The sequence below is a fragment of the Cynara cardunculus genome (assembly GCF_001531365.2).
Source record: "Cynara cardunculus var. scolymus isolate 2C chromosome LG 11, CcrdV1, whole genome shotgun sequence".
NCBI lineage: Eukaryota > Viridiplantae > Streptophyta > Magnoliopsida > Asterales > Asteraceae > Cynara > Cynara cardunculus.
The window spans coordinates 1,945,966-1,969,810 of NC_037538.1; the positions used below are offsets into that span (position 1 = coordinate 1,945,966).

General features: G+C 34.7%; 4 protein-coding genes and 1 pseudogene across 5 annotated transcripts; 4 read left to right on the plus strand and 1 right to left on the minus strand.

The window, feature by feature from the left end:
- Positions 1-5,529: 5,529 nt before the first annotated feature.
- Positions 5,530-7,287, plus strand: LOC112520630 ((S)-N-methylcoclaurine 3'-hydroxylase isozyme 1-like). Its single transcript, XM_025129033.1, has 2 exons — positions 5,530-6,504; positions 6,658-7,287. Exons 1-2 carry the CDS (start codon positions 5,530-5,532, stop codon positions 7,285-7,287), a joined length of 1,605 nt encoding a protein of 534 aa, XP_024984801.1.
- A 1,283-nt stretch (positions 7,288-8,570) lies between these two features.
- LOC112520921 lies at positions 8,571-9,200 on the plus strand (annotated as a pseudogene).
- A 267-nt stretch (positions 9,201-9,467) lies between these two features.
- On the minus strand, positions 9,468-11,118 carry LOC112522079 (pentatricopeptide repeat-containing protein At4g21065-like). Of its 2 annotated transcripts, XM_025131150.1 has the most exons (3): positions 10,688-11,118; positions 10,507-10,603; positions 9,468-10,350 (listed from the first exon to the last, which is right to left on the minus strand). In XM_025131150.1, exons 1-3 carry the CDS (start codon positions 11,046-11,048, stop codon positions 9,531-9,533), a joined length of 1,278 nt encoding a protein of 425 aa, XP_024986918.1. In that variant the 5' UTR covers positions 11,049-11,118; the 3' UTR covers positions 9,468-9,530. The 2 variants fall into 2 exon arrangements, with proteins under 2 accessions (XP_024986918.1, XP_024986917.1); XM_025131149.1 differs by having other exon boundaries at positions 10,507-11,118.
- A 4,916-nt stretch (positions 11,119-16,034) lies between these two features.
- Positions 16,035-17,801, plus strand: LOC112520620 (cytochrome P450 76C1-like). The gene is made up of 2 exons (XM_025129018.1): positions 16,035-17,009; positions 17,169-17,801. Exons 1-2 carry the CDS (start codon positions 16,275-16,277, stop codon positions 17,799-17,801), a joined length of 1,368 nt encoding a protein of 455 aa, XP_024984786.1. The 5' UTR covers positions 16,035-16,274.
- Positions 17,802-20,571: 2,770 nt separating this feature from the next.
- On the plus strand, positions 20,572-23,565 carry LOC112520922 (receptor-like protein EIX1). Its single transcript, XM_025129545.1, has one exon. The coding sequence runs from the start codon at positions 20,572-20,574 to the stop codon at positions 23,563-23,565; it is 2,994 nt and encodes a 997-aa protein (XP_024985313.1).
- The last annotated feature ends 280 nt before the right edge of the window (positions 23,566-23,845 follow it).

The following is a 23,845-nucleotide window of genomic DNA, read 5'->3' on the forward strand; positions in this document are numbered from 1 at the left end:
ATATTATAACATTGACTGAGATAAAGAATAAAATGAAATATTAAAATCACAATTTATCTCGCTGCATTTCACGAGTACGCTTCTAGTTATTCAAAACGAATATTAGTTAATGACATAATTGAAAAAGAAAAAAACTCTTAAACTTATGAAAATTGACTTATGGCTTAGACCATGATCAATTAAATAGGATTTTTATGATAAATTGGACTTATAGTTATCAAATATTTATAATAAAAATAATTATTAAACGTAGAGCATTTTTAAAATCAAAGTACAAATCCTTGAATGCTACGCTATTTTATTTCAAAATATTTTGAGTTGACTTGCATGGTATATCGACCGGGTAAAACGAATAAATAAATGTTTTGTTCTAATTGTACACGTCTACATTATTACAAACAAATTTGAATAATCTAAAAAAAAACTGTCTGAGACATGAAATTACCGTCATCCCTTGTCACGAGGATTGTATTTCCCTTACGGTACTTGTATGCTATCGGTTAAACAACCTCTAAAGTAGCTATGGAAGCAGTATAAACTTGAAATTCTATTATATTAATTTTGATTGATAAAAGTTGATATTGAAATTTAAAACCAAAAATCGATAACACTGTTTATATTTAAAACTGATAAATGTCTGAGTTTTTGTAATTATCTATTCTACCCTCATAATATAAACTATACTTTTAATTTATAAATATATAAGATGAGACGGATCATTTGCAAACTTTGACTATTAAAATAAAATGCAAAATACATCTAACCGTTCATGTTGTTTTAATTATTATTTTTAAATATAGTGTAATAACCAAAAAAAATTGAATATAATATTAATGATAGGAAACCCAATGGTCATGAAACCTACGACCATTAATCTTGGCTTATCGTTTCATATTCCATGAAACCGCCGATGACTTAGTATAAAATGGGAGTTTGTAGCTTTATGTGAAGGTTGGTGTCAATAAAGAGAACTATTATGAGAAAAGGCGACGGTGGACGCTGTAATGGGAGTTGACCGTGTTATACATCACATATAGTTTGACGCCAATCGGGAGACGCTAGCCTCTTCAGAGAACGGTTTGGACTACGAATTGTACCGTGAGTTACACGTGATTTATTTTTAAAATGGTTGCATGCCTTATTATGCAAAAGTTGTTTGAAGTTTCTCGAGATTTTTGATATGTTGTATATGTGTGAAAAGTTCGATTTTTTTATAATACGTGTTTTGAGTACTTGTGTGTCAATAGGGATGTACTTTGGTATGATTTTGTAAAGACGAACATGCTTTGTGAGCTTGTCTAAGCCGTAAGTGCGAACATGCTGTGTGAGTTCGCCAGGTAATGCTGTGTGAGGTAGACATCTCGCATGACGCTGTTGCTTTGTGATGTAGACACGCACTATAATATATTTATTTTGTGAAAAATATTATTCTCATCAAGGCATGCTAATTTATGAAGCTTCGTGAAAATTGTTTATCGTAAAAGTTGTTGTTCATGCATGAAAACCGTGGATTCACTGGGCCTAAGGCTCACCCAAAACTCTTTTAAAACTTTTTCACCCAGGCGACTATTAGACTGGAAAGAAAAGTTGGCGACTATTAGACTGGAGAGAAAAGTTGGATAAAGAGAAATATAAGGATTAGCATTAAAGAAGGACATGTGCAGATCAAGACATTGTTATATAGAGCAAAAGATGTTCGTCAAGATTGTAATGTTGATGGTGATATAATTTGTAAAATTAGAGATTTTATTTCCGCTGCAATGTAAGTGTTTGATCTTGAGATACTAGTTTTGATATATTTAAGTATTCGAAATTTTGGATGTTACATATAGCGAAATTAATTTAAATAAAGGGTTAGTATGGATTTTTTAACGATTAGTGGATAATATTAGTTATTTAAGGTAGTTATTTGATTTAATCAATTTCAACTTTTTTTTTATAGTAACCATCATCGATTTACATTTTTTATGTTAATCGTCATCAATTTACATCTATATACATAATAAATAAGTGACTTTGGGAATACGTGTCATGTTTTTGTGCGGCGGTTATTGATTTTTCCCGCCTAAACATGTATCTAGACACAATTTTCACTTACGGCTCAAATAGGTCTATTTAAGTGACATCTGTCCCTCTACACATATTTTTTTCTGTTTTCATGGTTTAAGCTGAATTTAAGTCTGAAGTGGGCTCCAGACTTACAACATAACTCTGAAAAAATTCAGAGTTGTAAGTCTGAATTTAACTCTGGAGTGCTCATCAAAACCGGGTTTAAAATTTCAAATTCGGATTTTTGAAGCATTTTTCACAAAGCAATATACCCGGGAAAAAAATTTCCAGCTCGACCCCAGCCAGGGGCTCTGCCCCTTGGACCCCAACACCGGGGGCGCTGCCCCGGACCCCTTTCATTAGGGGCTTCACCCCTAAATTAAAATAAACTCAAACAAGTGTGCACTCCGCACCTGCCTTACCTGTTCGATATTTATCATGATTACATTGGTAAACAATTTAATCTCATTACACTTAAATGACATTAGTGATACAAATCACAAACATGAAGTTAGAAGATATTGGTTATTTCTCAAACTTATAACATAACTCTGAATTTTTCTGTTCCAAACTTAGTTATATAGTTTATTTCCAGACTTAGAATACAACTCTAAACTCCTCTTCAGAGTTGAAGTTCAGAGTTACGTTTCTGAGTTATAAGAAGTCAAAATTCTTGTGAACTCAGAGTTATTCTCGTAGATATTTTCTATACTTAGAAGACAACTTTGAATTTCTTTTATTCAGAATTAAGTCCAGAGTAATTTTTCAACCTAACAATAGGACTCTGAATTTTTGTGTTTCAGAGTAAATGTTCAGAGTTTTCTTTCAAAGTTAATGTCCAGAGTTTTTCTCATTTAAAATAGCGCGTGTAATACACGGGGTCGAACCTAGTTTGGTGTATATACATCTTGATTTTTTTTAAAAGTAAATGAAATTTGGTTTCAACAATAAAACAACACCGTTTCATTTTTGGGTTTTGTTTTGATTTCGTGAATGAAATTGAGTTTTCTTCTGGTTTCATGAATGAAACTGAGTTATTTAGTTTCATATATAGTTCATGAATTAAATTGGATTCTTTTTAATTGGTTTTTGTATCGTTAAAACCAAAACAATTGCAAAACTGAGAAAAAATAGAAAAATATGAATAAGAAATAAATATTCAAATTGTTATATAAAATATAGCATACCAATAATTAAAATTGAAAATAAAAAATAAAAAATAAAAACGCACAAAAATAAAAAATAAATATTAAAAAATATGTAAAAGACCGGATTACCTTTTTCCAATTATTAAATAAGTGGTAAATAAGATTTTTTTTCTTCCAAAAACAAAGAATACCTGACTTATAGTTCAATTTTTATTCGAGTAAATTTCCATTTTTCTCCCTAAGGTTATCGAAGACCCAATTTTGGCTCAAGGTTTTCATGTGAAGATGTCCCAAGGCCTATCACTGTTAGTCGAGGGACATTTTGGTTATTTTGTCTTCCAGGTTATCAACTTTTTACTTAAATCCTTACTCAGTAAGTACTTATCATTAGGAGTCAATATTATAATTTTATTTTACTAGGTAAGATTGTAGTACATCAAAACGTATTCCATGCAACAATTTGTCTGGTAAGCGCTTACCCGGGTAAGAGTCGTCACCTTCACTTACCGGGTAAAACTCTTCATCCTTGTCATCGTTCTTACCGGGTAAGATTATTGGCTCTTACCATGTTCATCCGGTGAAAAAAATTACCCAATAAATACTTACCAGGTAAACGTTTAGTAAACGGCCAATTAGTTACAAATTTATATAGCTCATGAAAATTTATATACCGATAAAATGGTTCATGTCTGTACAATGGCCTCCAAAGAAAACCTTCATTGTGCTTATATCCTCTCTCCTTCCCATCATTCCTATCCCTTCATGTGTCTAGTTGCAGATAGGTCCCAAGATTTCGAATTGGGTTTCCCTGTGCCTGCGTGTGACGAGATTAGGAATAAACTAGCAATCCCCAGGTGGGAAGAAAACATACGAATACGAGATACCAATATTGGCTAGACTTTCTTTTAAAGAGAGCAGATTGTTGCTAACAGAGGTGAGCGTGGTGCGGTTTGAGACCAAGCCAAATACTACACGACATATGCAGCTTGAGTATTTTTCTTCAAACTGCAGGCACACCACGTATGTTGTAAATCGCAAAAAACTGTAGCGCAAAATGCGATATATTGTGATGCGGTTATGTGTTCTATACATCACACATTAGAAATACTTCTGAATTGCATGATTAAAAATAGCCTAAAATGAAGTTATCAATTTAGGGCAACGTGTGAACCATTAAAGAGAAAAGTAAGGGTATTTGAGAAATTGAGAAGTGAGAACCAATCATTTATTTTTAGTTTAATAATATAATTCTTTTATAAAGATAATATTTAGTATTTTGAATTCAATGATTATCTTAAATATATTTTAAATTTTTTATATTTACAATGAAATAATTATCCAAAATTTGATCATGTTTATCTGTAATTAGTTACACAAATTCAAACATAGAGTTTTAATAAGTTGTACATACGGACAATTTACTTGTAGTCTTGAATTTTAAGTAACATGCATCAATAAACAGTACATGATGCTTTAAAAGTTGTTTTTAAGAAATTGGACCAAATGCTTTATAATATAGTATAGATAATAATTAAGTATTCTATAAAAAAATCAATGATTATCCTAATTATAGTTTAGATTTTTTATATTTAAAATGAGATGTTTATCCTGTATTTGATTATGTTTATCTGCAGTTAGTTACACGAATTCAGATATGGAGCTTTAATAAGTTGTACTTACGCACAATCTACTTGCAATATTAAGTTTTAAGTAATATGCATTAATAAACGATACTTTACACATAAAAAATGGTTTTTAAGAGTTTTTATCAAATGCTTTATAATATAGTATAGATACGATATATTTATTATTTAAATATAATATATATACTTATGCTGTATGGTATAGTTTCAACCGTGGGTTTATTATTCAAAATTGCAAACCGCACAACAACATTAGGTTTAATAAAAATTTAAAATGCACTCCGTGCCGCAAAGGGTTAAAACTGTGCGGCCCGGGTTTAGGGCCTAGATGCTCACTCCTAGTTGAAGGGGGGTTCTCACCCAAACCCCTTGATTTCAACCCTAATTCGAATATCTAGTCCAAGAGGCATGAACATGATCCGGTGTAGGAATAAAGGGACATGGAAGGTCCATGTGGATCATGTTAATTTTAACGGATAAATGGATTTTACAAATTTGATTTGTGGAACGTAAATAGTGGTTTCGTACAAGTTACGAAAAATATGATCATATCGTTTTAGGTCTCATGTGAAATGGGTCATTTTTTTTAATAAAACTATTCTGATGACGTGGCCTTAACTTAATTGGTGTTTAAATACAGACATCGACTTGCAATACGTTCGTACCCCATTCATAGATCATTAGTAAAAATGTCTCCTCAACTAAATAGCTATGTATCATGCTTGTGGCAAGTGATGATGAGCCACAAGATGAAAGACGAGATTAGTCTCGTGGTTGTCACCATTTCTCTTATATTCGTCTTGGCTATATTACGCTATAGCTACACACTCTCAAACCGTGCACCACCATTACCGCCAGGTCCTCGTTCCTTTCCGATTGTAGGCTACCTTCCGTATCTTCGCGGTGGTCAGTTACATACACAGATCACCGACATGGCTCGCACTTACGGTCCCATCTTCAAGGTCTGGTTGGGAGCCAAGCTTTTTGTTGCAGTAAACAGCCCGGAACTAGCAAAGGAGGTGGTTCGTGACCATGGTGAAAACTTTGCTAACCGCTTTACCCCAATCGCAGCCTCAATAAGCACTTACGGAGGCCAAGATGTAGTATGGTCCAACAACACCCCCACCTGGCGTAAACTTCGTAAGTTATTAGTCCACGAGGTCCTAAGCAGCAAGAATCTTGAAGCATGTAGGTCTTTCCGAAAGGATGAAGTTAGAAAGACCATAAAGAATGTTTATAGTAACATGGGGACCACGATCAACCTTAACGAAATCTCTTTCTCGACAGAGGCCAACGTTCTAACAAGAATGGTTTGGGAAAACTCATCAGACACCCCTAGTGGAGCTGAGTTTCGGATGGTGGTTTCAAAGATCCTTGAGATTATCGGAAGACCGAATGTGTCTGATTACATCCCTAGTCTTGCATGCTTTGATCTACAAGGTGTTGAGCGGGACATCACGAGGGAAATCAAGAAGTTGGATCAAATTTTCACGATCATTATTGACGATCGAATCAAATCCAACTCCAAGAAACCAGATGTTGCAATTGGGCATCATGAAGCTGGAAAGAAAGATTTTTTACAAATCTTATTAGAGCTCAAGGACCAAAAAGCCGGTGCAACATCTGTTGAAATCACCAACCTTGACATAAAAGCACTTCTCACTGTAAGCTTTATATATCCATCCATCCAAATCTTACGTTTTGTGGATCGCATGTACATGTATATATATCATAATTACGTACATCTAACAAAATGAGTATATATATCATTGAACCTCTAAATTGACAATATGTATAAACTTTGTTGTATCATGTAGGACATTATGATTGGAGGAACAGATACAACAACGTCGCTCATAGAGTGGACAATGGCAGTGATTATGCAAAATCATAACATCATGGCAAGGGTTCAAGAAGAATTAACACAGATTGTAGGAAAAAACAATATTGTCGAAGAATCTCATATTTCAAAACTAAAATACCTAGACGCAACTATTAAGGAAACGTTGCGGTTGCACCCAGTGTTCTCTCTCATCCCACGGTCATCGAGTCAAACTTGCATCATAGGTGGGTACACCATCCCAAAGGGTTGTATTCTCGTTCTGAATGCTTGGGGAATCCATCGGGATCCTCGATATTGGCACAATCCATTGGATTTTAATCCTGAGAGGTTCTTGGATCATGATGGGACTGACAAATACGATTTCAAAGGAAATAATTTGAAGTTCATCCCATTTGGTTCGGGGAGAAGATTGTGTCCAGGTGTTCCTTTGGCCGAGAAAATGCAAATGTATATCTTGGCTTCACTCTTGCACTCGTTCGACTGGAGCTTGCCTGAAGGTGAAAACCATGATCTCTCACATACATTTGGCATAATGCTAAAGAAAAGAAATCCACTTATGGCTATCCCATCACAAAGGTTGCCTAACGTCAGCCTCTATATGTAACCTTAATTGGTTATCATCTTTGGAAACCTCTATATGTTGTATACTTCCAGTTTGTCTAGTTTTGGATGGTCTATTTCCTATGTTCCATCGAATGTGTGCCGGTTTCTATTTTGGGTTGTGTATATTATCGAATAAGTTTCCATCTATATGTATCTTTTCTTTTTAAATCTCAGTATGATTACAAATATGCGGTAAACGATATGAACCCGTATGATTCACATATGTTGATATGCGAATTAGTTAATTAGTTGATACTTGAAACTATATTTTAACTATGCTTTTGTTTTATTATATATTAATACGGATATTCTTTATATGGAGTGACGTGTATTTAAAATTTTCTGAATCTGTCTTTGATCTAAAACCCTAAAAACTAACTAAGAACCAAAGATATATATAAAAGAAGAAAAACATTTTAGAATTTAGATTCTATATTTCCATCCATCCTCCTGATCATCAAGAGCTTTGCTGGTATAGTTTAATTGGTTAGGTTATTTGACACTATGGGTAGATTTTTAACAAATAGAAAAGCAATTACTGATTGGTGGAACTAATATTGCTGATAATTCTAAACAAAGCCGTCCGATAATTCTAAACAAAGCCGTCTGGAAGTCAACTTGTCTAAGATTTTTGGGGGAATTCTTAGACAGAATATTACTCTAGTTTAAGAATTGATCAAGAATCAGTTAGACAAATCCAGTTTAACGAAACAAAACATAAGGAAATACCTTCGTCTATAAACACCATTGTAAAATCGTCGAAAAAAGACATACAGATATACCTTCGTCAAAAAACAGTTAAGCTAAAAATGTAAATTTATATGAATATTTAAATTTTTTGAAAGAGATGTTGGTGATGAATATAGATAAGATGAGATAAATGCACATTTTTATTTATTTATTGATAATTATCTAAACTTATGTACTTATTTATAAATGAAGCTCATTCAAACAAAATAAATAAAACTTGTATAGAAGAACTGCTCAACAAATATATTTTAAAATTATATTAATTTACATATTATGTTTTCTAATAATGTTATATCAAACTTGAGACAATGAGTTTTATTTATGTCGTAAATGAAAAGTTCTATTACTCATATAAAATCAAATATTAAATACCCCTTTGGAATGTTGAGAAGAGAAAGCAGATTTTGGTTAGGTAATCTATGTGATTGTTGATAGGAACTTCTAGAAGGGTGAGAGTTATTTGTCACCATTTCTGTGCTCATCTTAGCTATATATTATGGTTATGGTCCACACTTTCCACCTCCTCAAATGGTGATGGTGCACCACCATTGCCGCCACCTGCCCATTCTAGGCTACCTTCCATTTCTTGGCTGTAACTTGCATACACAGTTCACCGACATGGCTCACACTTACGGTCCAGGTTCGGCTCGGAACCAAGCTAAGCATTGTGACAGACACCCAGGAACTAGCAAAGGCCGTGGCTCGTGACCAATATGAGATCTTTGCTAACCGTCCCCTCACAGTCGCAGCCTCAATAAGCACTTATGGAGACCAAGATATAGCCTGGTCTAACCACAACTAATCCTGGTGTAAACTTGGTAAGATATTTGTCCAAGAGGTCCTAAGCAGCAAGAATCTCGAAGCCGGTAGTTCTCTCCGAAGGGATCAATTTAGAAAAACTACTAAGAATGTTTATAGTAAAATAGGGACAGCAATTGATCTTAACCAGATCTTTTTCTCAAAGATTGCCAACGTTCTAACAAGCATGATTCGGCAAAACTCATTGGATAAAGGGGCAGACTCCGACCATCTTGGAGCTGAGTTAGAGATGGTGGTTTCGAAAATGGCTGACCTTTTCGGAAGACTGAATGTAACTGATTTCTTCCTAGTCTAGCATGGTTTGAATGTAACTTTTTTATTAGGCTTCAAGGCAAAGGTTTCTAGTTCAAGTTATTTGCAGGTTGTATAGTACAAGTGAACAACTTCGAAACATGATAGAAACGAATCAAGTATTTATATTGATCCAAACATACACACATGTTGCTGATAGCATCACCCACCAGCGTTTTGCCCACAGGCTATCAGCGGTCGCTGATAGTCCTCAATTTTGTCGTCAAGGATTTAAATGGTTGCTCCTTAGATCCATTCTAGAATGAAGGATTTAAGTTTCTACAGATACAAGTATATATGCCTACGCAAAACGACAATTTGTTACTAAATCTTGCTTAAATTAGCAAGCAGTATAATGAATACATCAAAGCGCATCTTGAAGCTTCATACTCCTTTCACTTGTACCCAACTGCACCCGGGAACCTTCTTCAGACCTATACCTTTCATGGCTACTCTCATGTCATCTACGTCGCTCCAATAACCAGAAACAGAAGAGACTGTAGCAGATAGTATATAGTTTGCTCCAACCTCTGGTTCAATCTTTAGCAGAAGCTTCATCAGATTCTCATCAAAACTAGACCTGCTAATTCCATGGTTCTTATATGCACTCATGAAGCTTCTTAACATAATGGAGTTGGGTTCCATTGGCATGTTCCTTAAAACATCATATGCTTCTTCAATCATTCCTGCTCTACCAAACATGTCCACCATGCATCCATAATGTTCCATTGTTGGCTTAACCTTGTAACATTTGACCATTCGATCAAAATATTCTCGACCCTTCTCCACAAGTCCCATGTGGCTGCAAGCAGAAAGAATCCCAGAAAAAGACATGGCGTCGGGTATCAAGCCAACCTTTTCCATTTCATTAAACAATGAAATTGCTTCTTCACCGCGTCCATTTTCTGCAAGCCCAGAAATCATTATAGTCCAAGACTGCAGATTCCTCTCCTTCATTGAATTAAAGATCACCATGGCTTTCTCAATGTAGCCACACGTTGCATACATCCCGATAAGTGCAGTGAGTAGAGAAACGTCCAATCTGATATCGTTTGTGAGGATGTATGCATGTATGGACTCCCCCATTTTGATGTTCACCAGATGACTACAAACAGATAGCAGGCTAACCAAAGTTACAGAATTGGGCTTCTCTTTTGCTTGCTTCATGTCCAGGAACACCGATAATGCATTCAGTGGGTAGTTGCTGCATGATAGAATGGTAATAACTATAAAATTTGTGGTTGGAAATCCAAAACTTAAAGAATTCCAAATTCTAAGAACAAGTTCCCTTATTAAGTTTACGTGCCTGGCTATTGTTTATTGCTAATTTAATCAATATGGGATGTTAGAAAAGCCATACCAAGTGACATAGCCGGCAATCATCGAACTCCAAGAAACCACATCTCTTTGACTCATTTCATCAAACACTTGACCTGCAAAGCCAACATTTCCACAGGCTGCATACATCCTCATAAGCGTATTGTTTATATATCGATCAGAATCAAAACCCGTCTTTAAGATTAAGGAATGTACTGACCCACCAGTTGCCAACATAGAGCATCGTCCACAGGACTTGAGAACAAATGGGTAAGTGAATTTATCAGGTTTAAGATCAGTAGTTCTTTGTAGCTGGTTATGGAGTCTGACCGATTCCAACGGTGTTGGGCTTTTGGAGTACCCTTTAATGATGGTATTCCATGCGAATAGGGGTGGGATTACTGGTGAGTTATCAAAGAATAGTCTAGCGAAGTCGATGGAGATTGAAGAGGAAGCGAGGATGAAATTGGATATGATGAATTCGTGGTGATCGAGGGCCGTTTTGAGAATGAAAGAATGGATTTGGAGAAGGTGGGTTGTAGTTTTTGGTTGTTGGAGGAGCGTTTGGATATGGCGGAAATTCATGTCATCTTGATTGGATTAAAATGAAGAGCAGGTAAGTTTCTTGAGAGTTCTCACATACATCATTCTTGTAGCAGATTCTTGTATTTGAAACGTTGTGATAAACACCGCGGAACTAGCCAAGGAGGTGGGTCGCGGCCTCAATGATCAGTTACGGAGGGCATGATGTAGCATGGACCAGCAACAACTCACTACAATAAAATAAGGTTTATAGGACACCCTCAATCTTTAAGTGTCTCAATAGACCATTTTATAGGACTTAATTTTTAGGACCAAAATATAAAGTGTTCTATCTAAAAGTGTTGTAATTAGTTTATATGACGCTTTTAGACGTCTTAACAAGTTTTTAGAACATTTTTAATACAAAGTGTCGCATTAGCAATTTTATAGGACACTCTAAACTCAATTTTTTATAGAACATTTGTTTTTATATGACAGTTTTTCAAATAGTGTCCTATAAAGTTGCTTATGGGACGCTTTATATTAAAAGTATCCTAAAAAACTTATTACAACGTCAAAAAACGTCATAGAAAACAACGCATTTAAATAGGATGCTTTATTTTTTGGTCCTATAAACTAAGTCTTATAAAAAGGTCTATTAGGACGCTTAAAAATTGGGAGTGTCCTATAAACCCGATTTTGTTGTAGTGCAACAAAATCAGGTTTATAGGACACTCCCAATTTTTAAGCGCCTTAATAGACCTCTTTATAGAACTTAATTTATAAGACCAAAAAAATAAAGTGTCCTATCTAAAGGCGTTGTAATAAGTTTATATGACATTTTTTGACGTCGTAGTAAGTTTTTTAAGGCACATTTTATATAAAGCGTCCCATTAACAACTTTGTATAACACTATTTGAAAAATTGTCCTATAAAAACAAATATCCTATAAAAAATGAGTTTATAGGACACTTTTATAAAGTTGTTAATGCGACACTTTGTATTAAAAATATCCTAAAAAACTTGTTAAAACGTCCAAAAACATCATATAAACTTATTACAACACCTTTAGATATGACACTTTATATTTTGGTCCTATAAATTTAGTCCTATAAATAGGTCTATTGGAACACTTAAAAGATTAAAGTGTCCTATAAACTTAATTTTATTGTAGTGTACTGATTGGTGTGGCGTAACCTTGGTAAGATACTTGTCCATGAGGTCCTAACTCCTAAGTAAGAAGAATCTAGAAGCATCTAGTTGTTTCCCAATGGATGAAGTTAGAAAAACCATCAAGAATGTTCATAGTAAAATGGAGACACCAATCAACCTTAACGAGATTTCTTTCTCGACAGAGGCCAACGTACTAACAAGCATGGTTTGGGAAAACTCATGCCATTTTGGAGCTGAGCTGAGTTGGAGGGGTAGATGGGTAATTAAGGTCATCGCTTAATCAGGGGTGGAACACGACCGTTGTAGTTTAAGGGGACGAAATATAATATTACAAAATTTTAGAGATCCAGTGATACGCATACAACTTTTTTGTTCTTTTTCCTATGATCTAATATTAAATTTTAGAGAAAAAAATTTAAGGGGAGATAAGGAGTCGTTTACCAAGTTCTAACAAGTCATATTGTCTTACCGAATGAACATAACAAGAATCGGGAATCTTACACGTAAGGATTTAGTGGGTAAATTGTTGCATATGATGCCATTTTGATGGAATACAAATTTTAGCCAGCAAGGTAAGTGATAGTGTCAAAAATTACCGGTAAGTATTTATCAGATAAATGTTTGAATAAACGGCCTCTAAAACTCAAAACCTTTCACCATTAACTGAAAAACAGTAATACAATTTTGTTATGTTTTTTTATACTATTATGAACTAATAAAAACAAAACCTTTAGATTAGCAATATAACACTACATACAAAATTAAACATTATTTTTTATATTATTTAAAAAACTAATTCTTATATATAATTTACATTAATAATTAATGTGTAGTGCATGGAATGGAATGAAAAAAAAATGAGAAATTGAAAAATGCAACATATGAGATTTGAGACCGTGACCTCAAGGATATAGTCATAAAATAATAATCAACTGAGCTGCCAACACCGTATATTTTATATAGTTCATGAACTCTTTTTCAGTCAAAAAGTGAGGAGGCCATGTCCCCCAAAGGCCCCCATGGGGTTCCACCTCTGCACTTAATTATACGGGTAAATTTTTAGGACCAGCCTTTTTTTAGTATTTTTGTTATGTTTCATGAGTATTAATTAGTTTTTCCGTTTTATAACTAAAGGTAGATTTTAAAATTAGGTATTTAGTTATTTACTGTGAAAGTGGGAACATATTTCGAAACAAACTAGAATATGTGAACACTTATTTTAGGACAGATAGATTAGTATATTAAGAATACAAAAAACCATTTACAAATACAACAATTCAACTTTTTATTCCAAAGAACAACAATTTAAAGCTTGTAAACATTTGAATATACTTTTAAATTATATTAAACGAAGTTCAACCAGTTTTTGTTTGTTATACTTTTTAATTTACCTTCTTGACCTGCATGCCGACTCGTTTCTAATACAAATAGATTTGTTTGTGATAAGTGTATAAAGGATGTGACTTTACTGATAACAAGTGTTACTAATGTTTATTTCTTTTGAACTTTTAAAGTGACAATACGTTTAAACTTTGTTGTATTTGGACATTATGGTTGCAGGAACATGAACAACCACATCACTAATAGAGAGTGGGTAATGGCAGAGATTATGAAAAAACATTACATAATGAAAAGGGTATGTTCAAGAAGAATTGGTGGAAATTGTAGGACCGAACAACATTATGGAAGAATCTCATCTTTCGAAACTAAAATACGTAGATGCGACGATTAAGGAAACATTTCGCTTGCACCCAGTAGTCTCTCTCCTTGTCCGACAGTCACCAAGTGAAACTTCCCAATGTCGAGGATATATATGGATGGATTGCCCAAACGTTCAAAAAGACAGTACAACCCTTTGGGACAATCCCTTGGAATTCAATCCTCAAGAGATTCTAGGTTCATGCATGAGGTGATTGATAAATACGATTTTAAAGGAAACAAATTAAATTCTTCCACTTGGACCACGTAGAAGATTTGTAGGTGTTCCGTTAGCTAAAAAAAATACAAAAAATGTATATATAGGCTTCCCTCTTGCATTCGCTCAACCGGAAAAGGTGGAGATCATGATCTCTCTAATAAATTTGGCGTTACGCTAACAAAAAGAAAACCATTTAACGGTATCGCATCTCAAAGGTTGCACAACATCACCATGCATGTATAATTAATTGCCCATGGCTGTTTAGAATTTGCAACGACCAAATATTACAGGGATTCCTTATTTGAATATGACTTATTTGTGTCTTTATTAATTAAAGTAAGAGTATGTTAGTCTTTTTTTATATTAAAGAGTTTGTTATGTTGTTTGGAATCTGTTTAGCACAATTAGGTCTCTGTAAGCTTGTCGTATATATAAATACGTAGTAGGTGTAACAATTCGTCCATTTCCTCTCTTGTTCATACTCTCTCTGTGTGTCTGTACGTGAGACCTAATAGTCTTTAATATATAATTTAAAAATGATCGATCAGATGCTAACTCATGTTTCTTACGTCGTGTGTGTGTGTATATATATATATATTAGGGTGATCCTAAATTCAAACGAGAAGTGGGTTAATTTGTGATATATAATTATACGCATAATATGCACACTTAATATGCATAACTTCATCAAGTCACCTGTCTCCTTTGGGTATGTTTAATAATATATGACTAAGCGTACATATCACAGGTAATTATACATCATCTTGGAACTTTTCGCCTTCTCACATCTTGATTAACTTCTCCACGATCCTACCTATATCTATGTATATAAAATAATATATATATATATATATATATATATAGGGTTGAGTTCACGTGAGACCAAGAGTTTTTCGTGAGACCCGTAAGACCAATTTATGTTCATTGATCAAATTTATAAATTAATGATCTAATGGTTACAAAGTTGCAAGGTGGCAATTTCGTAATTAGTGAGAAGTCTCGTGGCGTTTATAAATGTTCAGATCTGACGATTRTAAATCTAATCCAAGGGTTGAGAATTGGTCTTACGGGTCTCACGAAAAACCATTGGTCTCACATGATCCCAAGTCTATATAATATATATATATATATATATATATATATATATATATATATCCAAATGACGATGGCTCTTATTTGTTTTTTAGATATACGTACGGTCATCGACTTCAATTAATTATCCTACTCACATTCATATATTAATCTTTAATTAGCAAAAAAAAATGATAACTCACATTCATACATTAATCCTTATTTGTTTAATGACTATGTTTAGTGATTAGATTAGTTGTCACAAATACAATAATTACTCTAGTTTTGTCATTAATTAATAATTAGTCATTATTTTTGTATTTAATCATTAATGCAAATTAATGACGGATTTTTAGTGACGAAAAATGACAAAAAAAATGGTCATTAATTAAAAGAATATAAAAAATTAATTGAAAATTATCACTAATTTCTACTCCATTGCAATAAATATAAAACCTATTATTTTGTGATAATGAAAATCTAAAATATTAATTTCCAATTTGAAATCATTGGCGGTTTTACAATTTATAAATTGAATTAAATCTTATACATGAAAACAGACATTAATGTTATTCATTACTCTCAGGGCGACCACCTGCTTTGCAGATAGCTCGGAGTCCTCGCATTTGAACCTTTGTTGTTACAAGAGGACTTTTATTTTTCCTTGGATTTGAACCCAATGGATATGAATATGTTATAAGAAATCCCAGTATGGTGATTTTTATTTGTGGATACTGTATAAGGATACGCATGTATTTTGAGACTTTTGCTTCACTTAATAATTTAGATGTAGACCCAAGGGCTAATTAATTAGGCTTCATTTGGCGTATAAATACGACCATCCACTTGCATTCATCCATCAATTGTTAGCAGAAATGACTAGTCAAGTGAACACCCATGTTTCATGGTTGTGGCAAGTAGTAGCCATCAACAACAAACACCACCTTACTCTTCCACTACTCATCACCATTTCTGTGTTCATCTTGGCCATATTATGGTTATGGTCCACACTTTCCACCTCCTCAAATGGTGATGGTGCACCACCATTGCCACCAGGTCCCTATCACTTGCCCATTATAGGCTACCTTCCCTTTCTTGGCCGTAACTTGCACACACAGTTCACCGACATGGCTCGCACTTACGGTCCCATCTTCAAGGTCCGGGTGGGAACCAAGCTAAGCATTGTGATAAGCTCCTCGGAACTAGCAAAGGCCGTGGTTCGTGACCAAGATGAGACCTTTGCTAACCGTACCCTCACAATTGCAGCCTCAATAAGCACTTATGGAGGCCAAGATATAGCATGGTCAAACCACAACTCATCCTGGCGTAAGCTTCGCAAGATATTTGTCCAAGAGGTCCTAAGCAGCAAGAATCTCGAAGCCTGTAGTTCTCTCCGAAGGGATCAAGTTAGAAAAACTATCAGGAATGTTTATAGTAAAATAGGGACCGCAATTGATCTTAACCAGATCTTTTTCTCAACGATTGCCAACGTTCTAACAAGCATGATTTGGCATAACTCATTGGATAAAGGGGCAGACTACGACCATCTTGGAGCTGAGTTAGAGATGGTGGTTTCGGAGATGGCTGACCTTTTCGGAAGACTGAATGCAGCTGATTTCTTCCCTAGTCTTGCATGGTTTGATCTTCAAGGTGTTGAGAGGGACATCAGGAGGGCATCTAAGAAGTTGGATGGGATTATCACAAGTGTTATTAACGACCGAATCAAATATAACTCCCAAAACAACTCAGATGATGATGCAGACGGAAAGAAAGATGTTTTACAAATTTTATTAGATCTCAAGGACCAAAAGGATGCAACATCGGTTGACATCACCAATCTTGACATAAAAGCACTTCTCACTGTAAGCTTTATATACCCTTCCTAATCCTACGTATATGTATTTAATGGGTTCTATCATGTGATTACATCTATAACAAAATGAGTATGACGGTAGGTGAAAATTTGTTACCTCTAGTGACGACTTCACTCTAACTAATGTTGATTTCATTTGATGTACCAGGATATCATGGTTGCAGGACCAGAAGCAACGACATTACTGATAGAGTGGACAATGGTAGAGATCATGAAAAATCCTAAAGTAATGAAAAAGGTTCAAGAAGAATTGGCACAAATTGTAGGACCAAACAATATCGTGGACGAGTCTCATCTTTCGAGACTGAAATACCTAGATGCAACGATTAAGGAAACATTTCGATTGCACCCTGTAGTCCCTCTCCTTGTCCCACGTTCACCAAGTAAGACTTGCACGGTAGGTGGATACACCATCCCAAAGGGTTGTAGTGTCTTTGTGAATGTCTGGGCAATCCATAGGGATCCTCGATATTGGGACAATCCCTTGGAATTCAATCCTGAGAGGTTCTTGGGTGATGAAGGGGTGAACAAATATGATTTCAATGGAAACAATTTGAACTTCTTCCCATTTGGATCGGGTAGAAGAGTGTGTGCAGGTATTCCCTTGGCTGAGAAATCACAAATACTTATCTTGGCTTCACTCTTGCACTCGTTCAACTGGAGCTTGCCTGAAGGTGAAGAGCTTGATTTATCCGATGTATTTTGCGTTACATTAAGGAAAAGAAAACCACTCATTGCTATTCCATCTCAAAGGTTTCCCAACATGAGCCTTTATATGTAATCTTGTTGGACTTGTCCATACAATTAAGATCCTCTCGAGATAACTTGGAGAAATTGAGCTACAATTCCACTCTGCTTGGATGCCTGGATGGTTTGCAACACCTTTTCGTGGATCGTCTGAAAAAAGCATCTACGTACGTTTTATTTGCTTTGTTGGTCGAATGTGTACCAGTTTCTAGCTTGGAAGACTTGTATGATTATCAAATAAATTTCTATCTTAATCTGAATCATTATGTTGTGAACACAAAACATGGACTTTGTTATTTCCTGCCGTCTGTTGTATATTTTGTTTCACTGTGTCAATGATCAAAGTTTCCCTAACAGCTTAAATTAAGCACACCTTTTCAGTATATCTGAAAGTGCTAATATTTGTACACAATAAGAAAAATCGAAGGCTTATTATACTGTTCGAGATATTGCGCCCAACGACGTATAAGTTTGTAATGCAACTGTATGGGACAGACATTTGTTTTGTCAGTTCTATAAGACAAATCTTGTAATAGTTTTAATTTGTTTTGTTTTGTTTTGTTTAAATAATTTCTTTAGTTTCAATAACTAATTTCTTTTTGTCTCTTATCTGTTGTATTCGATTAAGGTTTTTTATATCTTAATTAATTTATTGATCATGTTGAATAATTAAGTTGGACAGATCCCACATGAATTAACTTCTAGCACTTAACTTGTCTGGGGAGATTAATTCCACACAAGATTGGTGAGCTCATCAAATCACTTTCTAGATTTATCTAGAAACAATTATTTATCAGAAACGATACTCTTAATTTATAGATCGATGTGTTAAAGTAATCGTAAGTTATCATGGAGAAAACCATCTAGCTAGCACTCGACTCCAATCCGTTAACACTTCAAATTGGGCAATCCATATATAGGGACCCCAAAGATTTTTTTTCATGACGATTGCCAATATTCTGACAAGCTAGCACGATTCGGCAAAACTCATCGGATAAAGGGGAAAATTACAGCCATCTTGGAGGCGAGTTGCTTATATTGATTTCCAAGATGGCTAACCTTTTCATTTCGGAATGATCAAGGGCAAATTCCTTATCTTGTTCTTGTTTTTCTTTAATTTGTTAATTGGTTCTTAGTTATGGAATTTGCTTTTGCTTGCAGTTACGTTGTATACATAGGAAATTAAGGAGTCGTCGGAGACCAAGAAAGATCCATGTCAGTCAACTGCATGAAAGCGGTTCATTTGGTTCGTATGTTGTCCAAAGTGTTACAATAAAATCGTTTATAAGTATTAATTTATAAGATCAAAAAATAAAATATAAAATATTCTTTGTTTTTTATGATATTTTTTAATATAATATGTCATGTTAGCTATTTTATAGAATATTATCCGGAAAAAATGTCTTATAAAAAGATAGGTTTACAAGACATTTCTCAGGAGTATCCTATAAAATAATTAATTAATGTAACATTTTGTATTAAAAATGTTATAAAAAAACTTGTTAAAACGTTCAAAAGCTTTCTTATAAACTTATTAATCACAATTACTTTAGATAAGGTATTTTATGTTTTTAGTCTTATAAATTAAATCTTATAAAACAGAAGCTTAAAAATTGTTGGCGTCCTAAAAACTCTATTTTATTGTATTGAATACAAGTTGAGTTGATAGGAGTCTCCAACATCTAATTAGTTTTCATCTTTTTCAAATTTGATGTAAATTTTGTTTGATTAAAGTTGATTCCATTTCAAAAAATTGTATTTTATTTTCCAAAGACACAATTCACTTTTCGTCAAGTCAAACCGTGTTGATTTTACCTCAAGTGAAAATGCAACATCCAATAATTCATAGAAGGGTACTCGTGCAATGCAGCGAGATACAACTTGATTTTAATATTTCATTTTTATTCTTTATCTTAGTCGATGTTATAGTATGATCTTATGTGATTTTGAAAATGGGATGATTTTTATTATTTTTGAATAAAATATAAATTTGAAGATATTATAAAAAAAATTGACAAAAATACATCGACATTACCATCAAATTAACTATTTAAAATTCCTATTTTTTGTGTACTTTTTTAATTCAATTTTTTTGTTATAATTTAATTTAGGTTCAATAACGAAGTAAAATTTATATTTGCTTTAATAATATAATTTTCTTATAAAGATAATTATCAATTATTTTGTTAGAACTCGATAATTATCTTAGTTATATTTTAGATTTTTTATATTTTAAAATGAAATGTCTATCTTGTATTTGATTATGTTTATTCGCAGTTAGTTATACGAATTCAAACATGGAGCTTTAATAAGTTGTACATATGCATAATTTACTTGTAATCTTGAATTTCAAGTAATATGCATCAATATACAGTACTTCATGCATAAAAATGGTTTTTAAAAGTTATTGTCAAATGCTTTATAATATAGTGTGTATATATATATATAATTAATGCCTTTTTTATCTCTTATACATTGTATTCAAAGTGTACCTAAATAAAGGTTTTCTTTATGTCTTGAATTATTGATCGTGTTGAAGAATTGTAGCAAACGTCTTTTCCTTGTTTGTTTGTTGGTTGTGATTAAATTTGCTTTCACTTTGAAATTACACAACAATTTACCATACAAAAAATATTTAGTAGTTGAAGACCAAGAAAAAGATGTCAACTGCAAGTGATTTGTTGTCACCAAATTTACCATATAAATATTCATTAATCACTTCATGTATATTATATACCATATAGATTTTGATCATCATCATGAACAAAACTTTCCTTCACTCCATGCTTTTCAAATTTGTTGTTATGTCGATAATTTCGACATGGCTCCAAACCGAAATCGTGACTTCCCTTGGCCATCAATTTGCAGCCGATCGGGTCATTGGCACATGCATCGAGAACGAGAGATACGCTCTTCTTGAGTTCAAAGCCGGTTTTCTAGACTCCGATGTCCATCTCTCTACTTGGAGAGCTCAAGACGATTGTTGCAAGTGGCGCGGAGTCGAGTGCAACAACCAAACTGGCCATGTCACTAAGCTTGACCTTCGATATTTTGATGCTAGTCTTAGAGGTGAGATAAGTCCTTCGTTGCTCAACTTAAGCTACTTAAGTCACCTGGATCTTGGTCACAGAGATTATGGACGACAACCAATTCCAAACTTCATTGGCTCATTGACCAAATTAAGGTACCTTGACCTTTCCTATAGCACTTTTGATGGTAACATTCCCAAGTTCATTGGTTCCTTGACTGAATTAAGGTACCTTAACCTTTCATATAATTCTCTTAAAGGAACCATCCCCAAAGTCATTGGTTCCTTGACCAAATTAAGGTACCTTGATCTTTCCCGGAATTTTGTTCATGGAACTGTTCCTTATGAACTCGGGAACCTCACGAATTTGCGTTATCTTAATCTAGCTAACGCAGGAAGCGTTAAGAACCTAGATTGGTTGTCTAATCTTGCTCTTTTGCAACGTTTAGACATGCGTGAAACTCCCTTCACCGAACCAAATCATTGGGTGGATATGATTCTAAGGCTTCCAAAATTATCATATTTACTTTTGAGCAACTGTAACCTCTCACAAGTCACGCTTCCATATTCTTCTTTCGTCAACTCTTCTGTGTCGATTGCTAATCTTGATGTTTCCGACAACAATCTCACTTCATCTGCGTATCAGTGGTTATTGCCTTTAACTAGCAATCGACTTCTCCATCTTGATCTATCTGGAAATCGGTTAGATGGGATACCCAAATATTTTGGAAACCTTTGCAGTTTGACATCTCTAGTTATGAAAGTAAACCGCATGGTTGCAAGCTTTCCAGGTCTTCTGACCAACTTATCTGGGTGCACACCGATTACTTTAGAAGAGTTGGATGTTTACTATAGTCGATTTACGGGGCCAGTACCAAGTAGAATCCAAGACTTTGTGTCTTTGAAGAGCTTAGTTCTAGCCAATAATCAGTTGAATGGAACTATAAGTTCAAAGGTGTGGGAACTACCTAAGCTTGAATATTTGAGTGCTTCTTCCAATTATCTTAGAGGTGTTATACCTGAAGAGTTTGGGAAGTCAAAGCTTCGGTATATCGATCTTTCAAAAAACGCACTTGAAGGTGTTCTATCTGAAGTTCACATGTTAGACCTTTCTAATCTAGAACATTTGGACTTGTCCCTCAACTCTTTATCTTTTCAGTTGAGCACACACTGGATTCCCCCTTTTCAACTCGATCATATCGACTTGAGTTCTTGCAAGTTAGGCCCTCATTTCCCCAACTGGATTCAAACGCAGAAAAATCTTTCCTATCTTAACATTGCCAATTCTAGTATTTCAGATACGGTTCCTATGGGGTTCTGGGACGGGTGGCCGTCTCAACTCAGATACTTGAATCTCTCGTTCAACAACATCAGCGGAGAAGTGGGAGATTTGTCATCAAAATTGGTCCGCTATTCAGCGATAGATTTGAGTTCCAACAACTTTTATGGCCTGATACCGAAAGTCCCTTCAGATCTGGTGTCCTTAAATCTCTCAAGGAACAAGTTCTATGGAGGAATTTCCTTTCTCTGCCAAATAGTCGATGGCATTTTATCCTTTCTTGACCTTTCTCGCAACTCATTGAACGGACAAATTCCCGATTGTTTATCTCATTTCAAGGAACTCATAATTCTTAATCTAGCACATAACAATCTCTCTGGAACCATTCCTACATCTGTTGGATCGTTGGTTCAGCTTGAGGTGTTGTATCTTTGCAACAACAACTTCTCTGGGGAATTGCCTTTGCTGTTGAAAAATTGCACCAAGTTGAACTTTTTGTGTTTACGGGGCAATCGATTTTCGGGTCATGTGCCGACCTGGATAGGAGAAAATCTTTCGGAGTTGTATGGCCTTAGTCTAAGATCAAACAACTTCTTCGGACCTATTCCTTCACAGATCTGTCAGCTAGCAAATCTTCAAATACTGGATCTTTCAAAGAACAAACTTAATGGAACCATTCCTTCATGTTTGAATAATCTTACTGCCATGGTTGAGGAAGGATTGTCACTGGAACAAACCCTGCATTATTATTCACCTGCATACACATCAGTAGGTCCCGATGGGCGTCTAGGAGGTGATGATTACAGTAACTATGTTGACTATGTGATGATCGAGTGGCAAGGAAATGAACGTGAATTCAAAAGTATTAATTTGGGACTGCTAAAGAGCATTGATTTGTCAAGTAACAATTTAGTTGGAAAAATCCCAGATGAATTAACCGATCTTTATGAAATTCTCGCGCTTAACTTGTCCGGGAATTCGTTACGGGGGGAGATTCCACAGAAGATCGGCGAACTGAAATCTCTTCTAGTTCTAGATTTATCTAGAAACAATTTTTCAGGAAGGATACCGTTAAGCATGTCTGCAATGAGTTCAATAAGTTACCTAGACGTGTCGAATAATAAGTTATCTGGGAGAATACCATCCAGCACTCAACTCCAATCCTTTGATGCTTCAAGGTACGCAGAAAATGCGGGACTATGTGGACCTCCCGTTACCCGAAATTGTCCTGGAGACGAAACACACGAGTTTCCAAATGTCGGTTTTGAAGATGGTGTTGATGAAGAAGACATGGATGAATCTTCAAGATGGTTTTATATCGGTGGGAGCGCTGGATTTGTTATCGGATTTTGGATTGCATGTGGCGCTTTACTTCTGAATCGTCGTGGGAGACACGCATTCTTCCGAATGCATGCCCACACGATGGACTGGATTTATTTGCGTATGCTGTTGATCCGTGCGAATTTGAGGATTGTAGCTACAGGCACATAACCATGCATGTTTCCAGGCCTACAACAAAATTATATATAAATAAAATATGAGATGTATTTGTATAAATGTGATGATTTGCATGTGAAACAATATATATATATATATATATATATATATATATATAGACTTGGGATCATGTGAAACCAGCCTGTTTTCGTGAGACCCGTGAGACCAACATTTTATACTTGAAACTTCACATCAAAATGCTGTGAAGGTGACGTTTTAAAACCTTCACAGCATTTTTGCTGTGAAGGTTCGACTTTTTTTAAACCTTCACAGT